The sequence below is a fragment of the Parus major genome, chromosome 1A (genome assembly GCF_001522545.3).
Source record: "Parus major isolate Abel chromosome 1A, Parus_major1.1, whole genome shotgun sequence".
In the NCBI taxonomy this organism is placed as follows: Eukaryota; Metazoa; Chordata; class Aves; order Passeriformes; family Paridae; genus Parus; species Parus major.
Window position 1 is genome coordinate 69,256,777 of NC_031773.1, and position 15,015 is coordinate 69,271,791.

At 41.2% G+C, this 15,015-nt stretch overlaps 1 protein-coding gene across 5 annotated transcripts in view; it reads right to left on the reverse strand.

Annotated features, from left to right (window-relative positions):
• The window catches only part of ERC1 (ELKS/RAB6-interacting/CAST family member 1), a 284,117-nt gene that overhangs the window by 261,844 nt on the left and 7,258 nt on the right, over positions 1–15,015 (reverse strand). For all 5 annotated transcript variants that reach the window (XM_015627633.3, XM_015627634.2, XM_015627636.3 and 2 more), the window contains exon 2: positions 11,269–12,104. In XM_015627633.3, the coding sequence (XP_015483119.1) occupies positions 11,269–11,937 (669 nt within the window). In that variant the 5' untranslated portion in view covers positions 11,938–12,104. The remainder of the gene's footprint in view (positions 1–11,268; positions 12,105–15,015) is intronic.

Below are 15,015 nucleotides of genomic sequence, written 5' to 3' on the forward strand. Positions count from 1 at the left end.
TTTAAAAAATAAAATTTAAAAAATAAAATACAGCACCTTCCCCCTTAAAATGAAAAAGCAGTGACAATATAAAAATACTGAGGTAAAATAACCTATTTTTATGTAAAAAATATTACTTCTGCATTTTTGCAGTGAAGCCTGCTACTGATGAAATTCCATTGGACAGAGCAGAATTTCAGAAAATTAAGTTTCCAGCAGCAAAGTCTCATCTAAATTTCAGCTCTAGAAAAGCCTGTGTAGCACAGTGACCTTGTTGCTGGTACAGCACTAGAATTGGTGCCCTCACTCAGGTGTTAATCAGCACAATTCCATGCAGTGCATAAAGGGATCACAGCATCAGCCACTGCCTGTCTTTAATATCTGCACCAAGTCACCTGCAACAAGCTCAACCTGTGAACATCCCTTCCCAGATCAATCTTCAAAGACTGTCTAGCATTCAGCAATTCACAAAGAAACATTAACAAGCATATTAAATATAAAAGAAAGTGAATTAATGATTTTGTCCATAAATTCCCAGACTTACAGATTAAAGAAGCTCGACATGAAACACTAGAAAAAGTTAATTAACAAAAAAAAAAAAAAAGTGATGCTAAATATAAATGAATGACAATTCTCACACAGTCAGAAAGGAGACAGAGCTCAAAGAGAGGCTCAGGCCTCTCAAAGGCACACAAACCTCAGCTAATTCAACCAAATGGAAAAGAGGAGAGGGATAATTTTTTATTATGTACACTAAATGGATTCTGCATTGAGGAAACAGCACACAGTTTTAAAAGGGAAGTCTTGAATACATGCCCAGCTTTAGCAGAAAAATAAAAAGTTTTTCCTGGAGAGAAGCTATAACCTGGAACCCTCTAAGTGACAAAGATTGGATTTTGAACCCTACCCCTGGAAGATGGAGGAGAGAAAATGTCACAGAGGCACAACCACTTGCACAACTATTGTATATTAAGTGCAAAGCCCAATTTTAAAGTAAGTTGTAAACATATTTAGGGGTGTTCAACCAAAAAGTTTAAACAAAATAAGGTGGGTTTTGTAAAAAGCAATTTGAAGGTATATAATTTCCATCTAAAATGGATTACAAGGTCTAATTAGTAGAGGAAATAGCAGAAGAATCTCACTAGGATAAAAAGTATTATAAATCAAAACCTGGGCACACACAGCAGCACCCACACCTACTTCAACTCTTTGGTCAAGCATGTGCACAGACCTCCTCACAAATCCTGGTCAAAGCACGCTTCTTAAAACATTTCTGTCATCCTCTCAAAACCATCTGCTAGCTCATGCCAAAATCACATCTGTGCTAAGATAAATCCACGTTATTAGCTTTACTGCAAGGTGATTTTTCAGGTTCCCTCCCCCCAAATAAGTTACTGCAATAATTCCTTATTTTGGAACATTCCAGTCACAGGGAAATGATGAGAAAGTCCAAACACATCCCTGCAAAGAGGATCATAAAACAGCTGAGTTAATTTTCCCTCACCCATGAAAAGTGCTGCTGGCTGCACGTATAGAGCACACTATTTACTTTCTCATGTAAAGTATACCTAGGCTTTCTTAGAAAGGTCCCTCCTTTGAGTAACAAAGCTCTCAGATCTGTTCCAATGGTTACACATTAACAGGCTCACAACCACACCACCAAACCTCACCCATCAGACACCAGCTGAGGGAAAAAGGTTTAAATGCCATCCTCCAAACCAAAGCTTCCACAAACAGAGAAATTTGACTTTACTCAACAGATACACAGGCTGAGAAGATTGGGAAATTCCTCTACCCTTATTAAAAAAGGGCACACATATGGCTGTATGCCTTTTGTACAGCTACTCTGGATAAATTATTAATCCTCACAAGCAACATCTGTTAAAATTAACCTATGAGCACACCAAAGGAAGATTTCAGAAAAGGACATTTATGTGTTGTGCTAATGTAAACCACACAAGTGTGCCATAGGTAGAGATCTAAAACTTCTCTAGAATTTTACCTCTGTCCTCTCCCTTCTCATCAGTCACTGAGCAGCACAACCAGAAAAATACTGGAATAGTGGTATTTAACTAAGCTGGACCTAGCAATCACAACACTTATTTGCACTCCCAAACTGAACAGAGGTGAATAATGAATCATGAAGAATCTTATTCTCCACATCTGCCCAACTGAGGGAACTAAAGCAGTTACCTCCTCAGTCTCCGGTGCAGGGCACAACATTTCCCAACAATCTATTTCAAATCCTTTATTCTGCTTCTTCTTTCTGCCCATTTCCTTTTTCCAGGATTATTCTGAGATCCTTTGTTTCACTTACTAGCACGAATTCTCAGCCTAAAGCTTTTGTCATCCTCTTCATGGATGTCCTTCCCTCATCCAACAAAGAAACACTGAAACCTCTTGCCACAGAAGCCAAAAACTTCCAGAACTTCATGTAAATTTTTAGTCAATGCCAAATTCCAAAGTCTGAGCACTCTTGAAGAGCACATCTCTCTCTCAATCTCATCTCTCAATCAATCAACTGCTTCTGCAGATCAGCTCCAAGGCACTCACTGACTACCCAGCACTATCATCTTCCACAGGGACATTTTACTTTCCAAACAGGTTGGTGCTCCTTAGCTGTGTTGATTTTGACATTTATAACATTTTAAGAGCTTTGCTATGATGCCCTGAATCCTTCAGCAAAGCAAATGTTTATTTTTAAATGTTCCCATCTCTCCACAGAGACAGAGATGTGAGATGAGGCTCGTGGAGGTTTGTGGCTGTGAGATCAGATGCTGTGTGGGTACCTCGAATGACGAAAGCTCCACTCACCTCCAGTTGCTTTTGGAGCCTCATGGGCTGTTTCTGCTCATCCAAGAACTGAAACCCACTTACAATGTGTGAAGCCCAATAACTCACACCAACAGGAAAATTTAAACAAAAAAGAGAACAAGTCTAACAACAGGTTAAACCTGAAACTAGAACCTGCATGTGCAAGATTGCTCAAAGACAATTTGCTACAACACAGAGGTTCAGAAAGCTTTTCCCTCCCCTCAGTCAAAAGCATTTGTCACCTGAGACACGATTCCACTAAAAATCAGAGCATTACTCAGACAATTCTGGGATTCCTGTAAGGGAAAAAGGTATGTAAGCCTCATCCCACTGCATTAAAAAAGGGCAGGATTTGTGTGGGGGTGTATATACATACATATTATATATATTAATACATATTAATAATATATATTAATGCCAGGAGCAATCAGCTACTATGGAAGAGACAGATCCCGTACAAAGTACCTGAAGAAAGAAGGTTTTCATTTCTGAATGATGGCAGTTCATGTGCTGGCTTGTTTTAATCTCAGAAACAAGCGACAAGAAGCATCACAAGAAGTCTGTGCCCCATATTCTCTGGAATCCACATCCACATATAATTAGAAGACCATCTGTTCACCAAATTTAGCCACCCAAGGTAGCTGGTACCTGATCAGTTGATGAGAAGGACCCAAAACCCCCATAAGAAGTTGGTGTCAAGGCTGGTGTCTGGTGTGGAAGGCTGCAGTGCCTGCTGCTCCACGCGCTGCTCGTGAGCGCTCCACGACACCACAGCCACAGCCAGGGAAAAATGCTCTGGCATTTTTAATTCATTCATTCATTTTGGACTACCATTTATTGCTTGTTCTCCCAAAGGCTGGCTGTCACCCTGCAGCACACTGAAGCAGGGGAAGGAGAAGGGAGGAAGCAGGAGGGGGCACCAGTGCAGGAACAGAAACAGGTAACAACACACTACAGAACCTGATGGCAATGGAGACAGCACAGGGGAACGGGCATTGAACAAAGCACCTGAAAGGAAAACCTATTCTTCACCTCTCTGCCACATTCACAAAGCATTGAAAACCACATTTTTATTGCACAGCTGATCTCCATCCCTTCCTCCCTCCAAAAAGAAGTGTCTTCTGTGTTACACCTGAAATTCAGAAAGTCATCACCCCATGACCTGGTGTTATTTTGTGTGCTTGCAGTGAACTGCCCAGGATGGTTAGAAATCCACACACTGCCTTCAGGCTCCTTTTGATGCTGTGAAATCAAATTCTGCAAACCCAACTGCCTCCAACCAGTCCCTCACCCTTGCTGACTTACACTACTTATTTTCCAAAATAGTGATAACAACCATTTGATTTGAAAAGCAGTCCTTAATTGCATGCAGCACAGAGCAGCAAGGACTGCATTTCCCCTCTGTTTTAAGGAAATCCTGGACCAGGAAAGAGCAAAAGCAGCCCACTGCTCACACACTTGAATCATTTGAACAACAACAGGAATAAGAAGTGGTACATTAATTAATTTTAAAACCTTGTATACAGCTCAACAAACAGCTTAAAAGCAACAAGCTCTTTAGGTTTACTGATGATTGTACATTACTTAGCATTCCAGTTTACAAAGCAAGTTGCTAAAATTAAACTGAAGAAGGCAGTCACATGGCATTTATTCCTGTAACTGTTATACACAAGTTTAACTCCTCTGATTTCTAAAGCAATGATCACCAGAAAAAGCCCCAGTGGTGTTCTGTGTCAGTGTTTTGGCATCTGATCACACTCATTTTGGGGAGCACACATGCAATACAAGACTATTTCATGCTTTTGGGGAGTTGGGGGTTCTTTTTTTGACTGGCTGGTTTTGGGGTTTGGGTTGGGGGTTTTTTGGGGGGTAGTTTGTTTGGGGTGTTGTGGGTTGTTTCTTCCTTAAAGAATACAATCTCTTCCTCAGGTGAATCTGAAGGAAGACTCTCTTAATGGAAGTCAAGTGATAAAAATTTGAATTATCATGAGATCTCCTCAAATACTGATCTAAATATTGATAAAAGTTCCTTCCTTTCTTTTCTTTATGGTTTAGATGTCAATATTGCCTTAGCAATTACAAAGCATGATGTATATTGGAATGCCTCAAATTCCCCCAAATAATGAAGAAGTTTTTAGTGTTTAATCCAAGATTATTAATAGAGAAAAAAAAAGTAAAGTTCTCTCAGGATAATTAAGGGAAAACCAGATTATTTAATATTCTTTGGAATGAAAATCATCACTAAATCAAGGAGGTTTTTTGTGATTTACTAAGATCTCTCAGTTCCAATGGTACTTTGCAAAACCTTGAGTTGCTACCTGCTTCTCAAGGCTGCCAATATAACCCAACACCCATTTCTGCTTCACAGTCCAAGGTGCTGCTGCTGCAAGCACCCAGCAAATCACTCAGATGGGACAACTGCTATCACCACAGAAGGAAAATAAATACACTTTGTCCTTGTATTTTTTTCCACTACAGATGGTGACTCTGACCTTTCCAAGGGAACCAATATCAATCTGAAAATACTATGCAAAAAATGTAATTACGTAGAACGTGTGGGTTATGAAATTAAGTTGTGCTGAAAAGATTTTCAAGGTCAACTGATTGTTATCTTCAGACAAAAAATGGAGATATAATTATGATCCACTACTTTTAGCAGATGCTGTCATTTTTCTGTGTGTTCAACAGATTATGTCAAAAATTACACTGAAGAACTACGAAGCATTATCCATTCAAGGGAAAAAATGTGTTATCCTCAATAGCTGTGCTACCTGCTGGCAAGCAGTTGTAATCTGATTTCTCTGGAGGACCTCAAATCACCACAAATCACTACTGAAAAAAATGTTTCTTCATTGTGTCCCCCAAACACCAGTGTATACAGAAAATAAATTCAAAGTTCTCCACCAAGTTTATTCCCTTAGTCCCCTCCTGCCAGCTGAGCCTGAAGTGTCATTTCCCAATGTTTCTTTCTTCAGTCACTACTTCAGATAGTTGGCATGGCTGCTCTTCACGAGTTATCCAACACATGTTCTACCTTCAGAGGACAGAAATGTTCCCTCTGAACTCTTTTGGTGTCCAGCTTTAGCCTCAGAGTGTACACATATACAAATATTTATCCTAAATACACAAGTTCCTCTGTCTTACTAATGTCTTAAGAATTGAATGGACTGTTAAGAGTGTCCTACAAACCTATTTAGCTGAAAATAAAATATTCTTTCCCACAGTTTAGTTGTGGAGGCCCATCTTCATATCTCTGAGGCTTCCTAGTACTGCTACTACTATTCCTAGTACTTCCTACTACTACTACTTTCCCTGCTGAAAAGAGTTTAAAAAAAGTGTTTCATTTCAGTGTTTGATCCTGGAGGAATACCTGAAAGACTGACATGAACCAGCACAACTAGAACCTTTTTCCTGTGGCCTGGCAGCTCCACCTAAGGCTCTCCTTTCTGTTTAAATCAATCCCAGGCATGGTGAGGTTGGCATGTCAGAAGCTGAATCTGGCACTGGGAAGCTGCAAAATCAGCAGGAATTATCTGTAAAGAGGAGCACCTCTGCCCTGCTGCCATCATCCATCACTGGGAACTCTCCACTGCCTGAGTGAGAAAGAGGAAGCCTTACACAGTTTCTTGTTCATCCTTTAGAAAACAACAACACTGAAGGGAAAAAATTACTGACTCACCACAAATATGGGAATGTTGAAAGGTGCAATGGCTTCTAGAGAAATAGAGCATTATAGACAAGATTCTTCAGGAATAAAAAGACTAAATGGTGGAATAACACACTGCCACCCTAGTCAGGAGTCTAATATCAGAACAGACTCAATATATATCAGAGAAAATTACAGCAGCAAGAGTCTGCTCTAAGTTCTGCAGAATTTGAAGTAATCCCTGCTCCAGCTTAACAGCAAAAAAAGCACAGTTAAACTACTCAGTTCAGCAGCACCACTGACGTCACCTGTTTCACTGCAAGCTGCTTTTAAGTTGGTGCTATTCCCTTTCTATGTTCAATGGATCAAGTAGAGAGCAGCTGTTCAGCCTGTGCTACAGCTCAAAGCAACCCAAGGTGTTAGATCCTACCTCCACAGCAAAAGGAGCCTTGGGGAGCAGAGATAACCACAAAATGTCTACTTTTATTGCCTTAAAGAACTGAAAAAGAGACAGAACATGGGGTGTTCTCTTGGGTGATCACATGAGGATTTCTGGGGTCATAACGTGCTGCAAATTGCTAGCTGCTTCAGACACCAAGCACTCTTGAGGAGGTAGTTTGGAGTTATTCTGAAAGAGAACTGAATTATAATTTCATGCTGCAGCTGGGGAAAGACAGAAGGAACCTTAAAGCTGGCAGAATTCTAGAGAGCCAACAGGCATCTGCCACTGAAGGAATTATTTAAATGCAATGCTCTGGGATACAGAGAATGCCTTTAAGCAATGCCTATGGAACCATACACTGCACAATTAAACACCCAGAATGGAAGAAAGCTTAGGTGTATATCAATAACCAACTCAGGAATGGGGCTAAAAGTAGAATGACACAGCACTTAGACATGCCAAAAAAAATTTTTAATACATCATTAGAAAAAAACTAAACCAATGAAGAAGGGAGAATCAATCTGATTTTCAGAGAAGGAATGTACTCATTGGAAGCTCAGCCAGTCTCATAACAGCAGCACCCAATGCATTTAAGAGGTTAACACATGGACAAGTACATTTTTGAGACTGAGATGCTCATTACACACTACTAAGAAATGGAAAATACTTCTGACTCTGAACGCTGGTGAAATGCTGGAACACATCCATCACAACAAAGTACAATGTTCTTCAAGTGCTTACCCCAAGCCAGGTGAAATTCCTTTCAGAAATACTTTCTTGGTTAAACTCTGCCTCAGACATGCGAGGTCTCTAACCACAAAAAAGACCACAGAAATGCATCAAAGTAAAAAGATGTTTTCAGCTGTACCACACAGTTTTAGCTGGAACATAAATCTGATCTTAAAAGTAGATCAGTCAAATGTGGGGAATTTCAATGCAGGCCATTAGACATCAAATTTCCATGACACTACTTATTTTAAGGCACAGTCACCTTGTCACAAGCAAGTTTCAACTGAGAGGAATTCCTGTGTCCCTGCCTTTCACATCACCCCACCACTGCCCAGTTTTTAGGCACATTATTTCTACTGTGGTGCAAAACATACTCACTGTCTTTCCTTTCCTCTCCTGGCTTCTGATGAAGAGGTTTCCAGGGAAACTTTAAACCACACACACTAAAAAAAAATTATTTTTCAACTCAGAAAAATACAACTCCCACTAAAGCATGCTGAGGAGAGTGATACCATGCCAAAACCAAACTCCTGTTTACTGGTTTCATCAATTCCTCCTTGAATATGCATGGATTTGCATAACTGAGCAATCATTTGCACTCTCCTCTGGGCATCTTGCAAAGAATGATTGGTTAACTCATCCACCCTGCACTGAAACTGTCGTGTTTTTCCATGTTAATACAGGAATACTTTCCATGTTTAGTTTTGGCCTCTTCAAAGTGAGCTTTCAATGCCATTCCCCACTTCTGAAAAGGAAGGGTAACAAAGGATGAAAATAAAGCTCCACTCCCCAGCTGTAGCATCTGCTCAGAGCAGCTGATGAATCCAGCTGTGCTGGGGAAGGAGCACAGCTGGACACTGACCCCCACGGGAGAGCTACAGAGAGCATGGCATTCCCAGGGTTATATCCAGGATATCCCTCCTGCCCACTGCCTCGGGACAGGCAGCACACTCTTTAACCTCCCCACTCATTCCCTGAGCTCTCCTGGAGCCAGAGAACTCGCTGGAAATCAATAAGCAGTACATTCATTTGTTCCCAAGAAACAGGAAAGAAAACTGCCTTTACTCACAGAAGCTGGGGAAGCTACCAAGCAGGGCTCACATTTTCAGGTATTCTGAACAACTCCCAGACCCAAGGGGTAATTCAGTCACTCGAGAGGAGGTGACAGGAACAGCAATACAATCAGGGACAATCGAGTGTGTGCAGAATAAAGAGCAGTGACCACAGGAGAGAGACTGAGATGACCATCAGGTAATGGCACGAGGCAGCCAGCTGCTGGCTCCATGAGCTGAGTCCATTTTTAACCACACAACTGCTCTGAGATTAACTTCACACAAAACACAGGCACTACACGTGCAAGTCTTTGTAAAAAAAGTGATGTGCTGAAGTACTCACAATTAAGTAAAACTCCAGTTCCTGTAATTATACTGGAGCTCATTTTAGAAAGAGGCTGAAGGGGTAATGAAGATATTTTCTGGTCCCCCAACAGATCTGGGAAATTCTTTGTTCAGAGTCTAAACAGAGAAGTCTGTTTAATTACAGAAAATCCTATTAAACTGATCTTCCACATGAAGGGCTGAAGTGACCAACCCCAAAAGGCTATAGAAGACCCAATGAATTCAGAATTTAATTAGAACACGCTGTTAGCTAACTATAATCTATTAATTAGCATTCTTAGTTTTTACAGCTCAATGCAATAATACCCCTTTACTTTTCAATTGTACCCTTCTTTTGGACCAAAGTTATACAATTCTACTGGTGTGGTAGTAATTACAGGGATTTCCTGGAGAACAGCAACCTAGAAATAGCTGTAAATGTTTAATTAGGGGATAAAGGAAAGACAAAGAGAAAAAAAAGATCTAAAAGAAATCTTATCTCTTCTCTGTTCTCTAATGTATTCATACTTAGTAACTTTAGTATTCATCCATTCTAAACCATATATTCATAGCATTTTTCTTGCAAGATTTCCAAAGCATCCTCAAATGTCAAAACTGATTTCAGAAAAAAAATGTTATTGTATTCCAAGACAGTCTCTTCAATATGAAAACAGGTCAAAAAATGAAAAAAAAAAATTAGAATTAAAAGACTTACCTGAAACTGAAATACAGAGAACACCAGAAAAGTTGAGTGATTGGTATTCCAGGTATTTGTTATCCTGCTACTGCACCATTAGAACTAAAATTTTCATTACATTACTGCTTCTAAAGAAATCCTACCTTTGCAATAAAAATTCTTTAACTTCAGGTTTTCTGCATTCCAAGATGACAAAAGCAAATGAAGACAAAGTGTCACACACCTTAACCAATCCCAGGCTGTGATACTTACATTTGGTAAGAATACACCCATAAAGCTAAATGACCATTAAATGATTGCACACTGTCTCAGGAAAAGCAACTTACTTTCCTCAACTCAAGCTCTTTAAACAGTGAAAACTGCAGACAGGTTCAGTGTAGTAGACCAATCACTACCCAAAAGTAATTTACTATTTCAGACAGGCTACCTGGGAGTACAAGAAGCACTACCAGCACAACCCTTCTCCTCCAGCATTTCCCTCTCTCCTTCTAAAGCAATCTTACAAAAAGCACTGCCTAAAATAGCAACCATACCTTAAAAGCTACAGGAACATGGTCATGTTTTTGAATTATGGAAATTTTCATCAAATGAGCCTGGATACTCAAAAAGCTCAGTTGGGAAAGTAATTTTGTCATGATGAAAGCTGACTCACATTTATTTGAAGGAACTTGTGGAGCTGGACACTGGGTCTGTTTTCCATAAGAATAGTGAGGGATTTACCTGGCAGTCCAGAGAGGTGCTGAGCTCACATCTGGCCAGAAACAACTAAACAGGAGGACACACTCATCCAAAGACAAATATTTACTTCAGGACTAAGGCAGCAAGGAGGTCTAGGTGGGAGAACTTTAAGAAAGCTTTTAATCAGTAGAACTAAGTACAAAAAGACCTCAATTTTAACCAACCTCTCCGTTTTATTTTAATTTGGAGATGCTTTTAAGATGCACAAGACCAAAGACCTAGACACCTGAGAATCTCTGTTCTGCCTATTCTGTAACTGGCCAGACCACTACAAAAAAAACCTGTAGGATGCTTTAGGGTAGTTGCATAACAAGATATGCACAGTTTATGACAAAATAATTACACAGTGTTACTTAAATGTTGCCAAGAACACAAATGATATTTGTTTGTGAAAACTGCAGATCTGGAGGTTTTAACTCTAAATACCAGCGAGTGTAACACTAACTCTGTTTTCAATGGCAATCTGTCAGTTATAATGGCAGCAGTGCAGTTATACTGGGGGTCAGCAGTTAGTACATTCTGCAACTCAGAGCACTTCAAGAGGTAAACAGCACAGAAACATCAATTATGAGCAGAACAGATACTCCCAAAAGGAAAACGAGTGGTTACCATCAGTCTTAGGGGGGAAAAACCTCACATGACCCCAAAGGAAAAATGAGCACTGGAGGTAGTTTACAAGTCTGACCAGAAACATCTCGAAACAGGCTTGCAAGCTGGAAACACACCTTACCCACATCCATTACCCAAGAAAAGCACCCAGCTAATTTAGCTGCTCAAGTGTAACATGCAAGTTTATTAAAGTCATTTAATCATGCTACCACACTAACCCAGACATTAGATGACAAACCTGGTTCTCCTCTTGCAAAACTCTATATTGTTCCTTCCAAATGGTGATTTTCGAAGCTTCGTCCTTCCTCAGAGCTCTCTCCTTTTTGAGCTCGGGACTCCAGAAGGTCTTGATGCTGTTCATGGAAGAACTGAGCTTGCTCTCCTTCACCTCCACGTCCTTGCGGAGCAGATCGTTTTCCCTCAGCACCTCCTTGAGCTGCGTCTGCAGGTCCATGATGGTGTTGTCCCTGGCCTGGCGCAGCGAGTGTGGCACGGTGGACGCCATGCTGACGGGGGGCAGGTGGTGCTCCCCGAAGGCGATGGTGTCGCTGGCCACGCCGCTGCTGGCGATGTTGGGGCTGCTGCCCATGGCCGTCATGCGAACCCCGTAAGGCAGCCGGCCCCCCGAGCGCCCCAACGTCATGGTGCTCTTGGGCGTGTCGGCGCCCACGTTCTCGTGGTCGCTCAGGTACATGGGGCCGGAGGTGGCGTAGGCGGCGTTTAAGGACTGGATGTTTTCCATGGAAAGGGTTTTCCCGCTGGCGGCCCCGGCGCCGCTCCCCGAGCCGCCCCCCGTGCTGTTGGTGCGCCGGTGGCCCAGGCGCGGAGAGCGCGGCAGGCGCGGCGAGCGGCCGGGGCTCTGCGTGCTGGGCTCTGCCTTGCCCACCGAGCGAGCGCTGCCGTACATGATGCTGTGCTGGAGGGGTGAGGAGAGAGGACAGGCAAAAACCAGGAATGAGAGAATTCCTGCCGAGCTCTGCACTGCTTGGCAGTCAACTTAAGGCCAATCACGACTTGTAATGGACCCGGTTGTCCATCTCCGAAGTCATGTGCTCACCACGTTCAGGACCATATCTGTATCAGGAAGAACAACACATTAAATTAATTAATTTAATTAATTTATAATAAATTTAATTAATTAAACACATTAAATTAAAAACTACATCAAAAATCCCACCCATTAAATACCTAGTTTATCACCAAATGTCTGTCCCACATTAGATTATATCCTACTGTATTTATACTTCTCTGGTATTTTCAAATTCCTCCTAATAAAAAAAGCAATGCTTTATTTAAACCCTTATATTTAAACTTATAAAGAAGCTTCAATTCTTGCTTTTCTGTTGTTCACAGTAGAGAGGGAAGGAAAGAGAATCCATCAGTCTTCAAGCTGTAATTTTGTTGGCCATGACAAAACCCTTCAGATATCATCTGGTCTTTCTTCCTAGTTCTAACTGGCCTTAGCACTTTACCTGTTACCTTTCTGAGAAAGAGAGAACATAAAAATTTTTAAAAGCACTCAGCAGCGTATCTTCCCTTCGATCACTGCCAGGACACGGTTTCTAAACCCTTGTGCTGGGAAACCATCCTGCACACGGGAAGGCAGGACAGACTGAAATGACTCTGCACACCATCTCAACCAGCAGGCTCCTCAGCACTGCTGTCAGCCACACTTCAAATGCAGAAGTCACAACCAAAACTAAGAATAATCATGAAATCATTGCTGACCACACAACTTAAGCAAGCACAGATGCAAATCTGAAAGAGGAGCAATGACCCAGCAACAAGACCAATGAGGGTAAGAGGAACAAGAGAATCCCAGCTCCACTGAAAACTGGTTCTAGACTCTTCTCTCAAACTAAATGTAACTTAAATCTTTGTTCAGGTTAAGAAAATATTTTGATTGAAATATACTTCTCATGAACCAGCTGAGATTAATTCCATTAAATGATATTTTAACAGCAGAGACCTCTTAAAACACAGAACAGTAGGACCTCATCCTGCTGCTGTTCCTTCTCCCCTCTGCTCTTCCTTTAAATACAGACTCTGGTGACATATGCAATAGAATTCCTTATTTTTGCAGTGCAGTATGATGCTGTTGTACAAGTGCTGGCAGGAAACTTCCTTAGCACAGGGAGTCTGGGCTGGGATCTCAGTTAATAGCCAAGATCTAGCAGAGAAGCAAGAAATGTAACGAAACCACTGCAATGTAAAACTTACCCCACTGTAAAACTTACCCCACTACACAATTCTCACTCTTTTTATTCCAGTGTGAACTATTTCATGTGATTGCTGGGCTCAACTGACATCAAAACCAGAACACTGAAACATTCCTGATCCCATCAGATGAAAGAATATCAGCCAGTGTGCAAAGAGCAGCAGCATCTAATATATCCCAACATCTTGCCTTTACACACCACCTTTCATCTACCTGCTCCTTCTGCTCAGAAGTCAGGTTTGCCAGATATTAGGAATAAACTTCTCCAAACCAGCATGTTTGTGAGATAATAACTGGAAAAACAGTTTAAAGATTAGGTTTAAAACAAGGATACACTTAGAAAAGGATTTTTAGCAACAGTGCAAGTGGCTGGAAGAAAGAGATCAAAAGGTAATATTGCAAAAAAATACTGGGAAAGGGTAGAAAGAGAAAATTAAAATCCAGGAAGAAAAGATAGAACATTTTTTTTCCTTTTGGAATGAGTTAGTACAGGAAAAGATACAAGAAGAAATAATTTCAGAATGTTTAGCTTAACCTTAATCTTTAAATGGAAAACATGGAAAGATGAGGGCAAGCCAGCATTTTGTCATTTTCCCACAATTTCACAGAAGGTACAATGAGGAACATTACAAAGCTTATGGAAATTGCCACTGCTTTGTGAGCAGATCTTGCCATGTTCAAGTGCTAACTCTGGTTATTTTAAATGACAAGAAAAGCTAGCAACAATATTGCTAGAGAATATTTTAGAGCACATATGTAAAGAAGAAGCAGCCAAGGAAAAACAGCCACCAGCATCAACTGAAATTATCTGCCAAAGCAACACCTACAGATGTATTCTTTTAATACAAGTTACGTTTCTTCTATTTCAACTACGGATCTTTATGCAAAAGAGTACAGAAATATAAACTGTGCAACAAAGTCTGCAGTGTCCCACTGAAGCTGCTTCAATAAGCAAGACACTGTGCCCCAGATCTGCAAGAAAAACACTTCTTCCAAACAGAAAGGCTATTTCACACTGGCCTCGCTGTTTGACATGTCAAAATGCTAAAAATGCTGCTGTGACACCACTTGAGCACTCAAAACAAGTCAGATATGATTCCTTAGACACTGCATAAAGTACATTCCACCGAGAGCTGGCATTCATTAGGATTCTCTTGAAAATTAATCCAAATCACAGCTCTTAATTCACTTGCTAAAAACTCCCTGCAGCAAAACAGGGCAAACACTCGTTAACAGCTTTAGATGAGTTTAACCTGAACCAAAAAATCAGATTTGTGTGTTTCACTTAAAGGACTTCACCCCAAACCCACTAAGTTTAACAGCTGCTGGAGGTACATCACTGCTGCACACAGAAATATCACCTGGTGAAGTCCTAACAACACACCTGAGGAGCTCAAAAGGTTTCAGATCATCTCTAGAGAGTCCCTCACCCTCAACATGGAAAATCTGCCATGGAGAACAGCCTTCTCCTTGTGTTAGCAGACTGTTTGTTAGCTCTGGATACTGCAGCAAAGGGAAGTGTCCCTGGGAAGAGCAGAGAGGGGCAGGTACCACTGCAGGTTATCCTGAGCAGGGCAGGTATCACTGCAGGTTATCCTGGGCAGGGCAGGTATCACTGCAGGTTATCCTGAGAAGGGCAGGTATCACTGCAGGTTATCCTGGGCAGGGCAGGTACCACTGCAGGTTATCCTGGGCAGAACAGGTATCACTGCAGGTTATCCTGGACAGAACAGGTATCACTGCAGGTTATCCTGGACAGAACAGGTA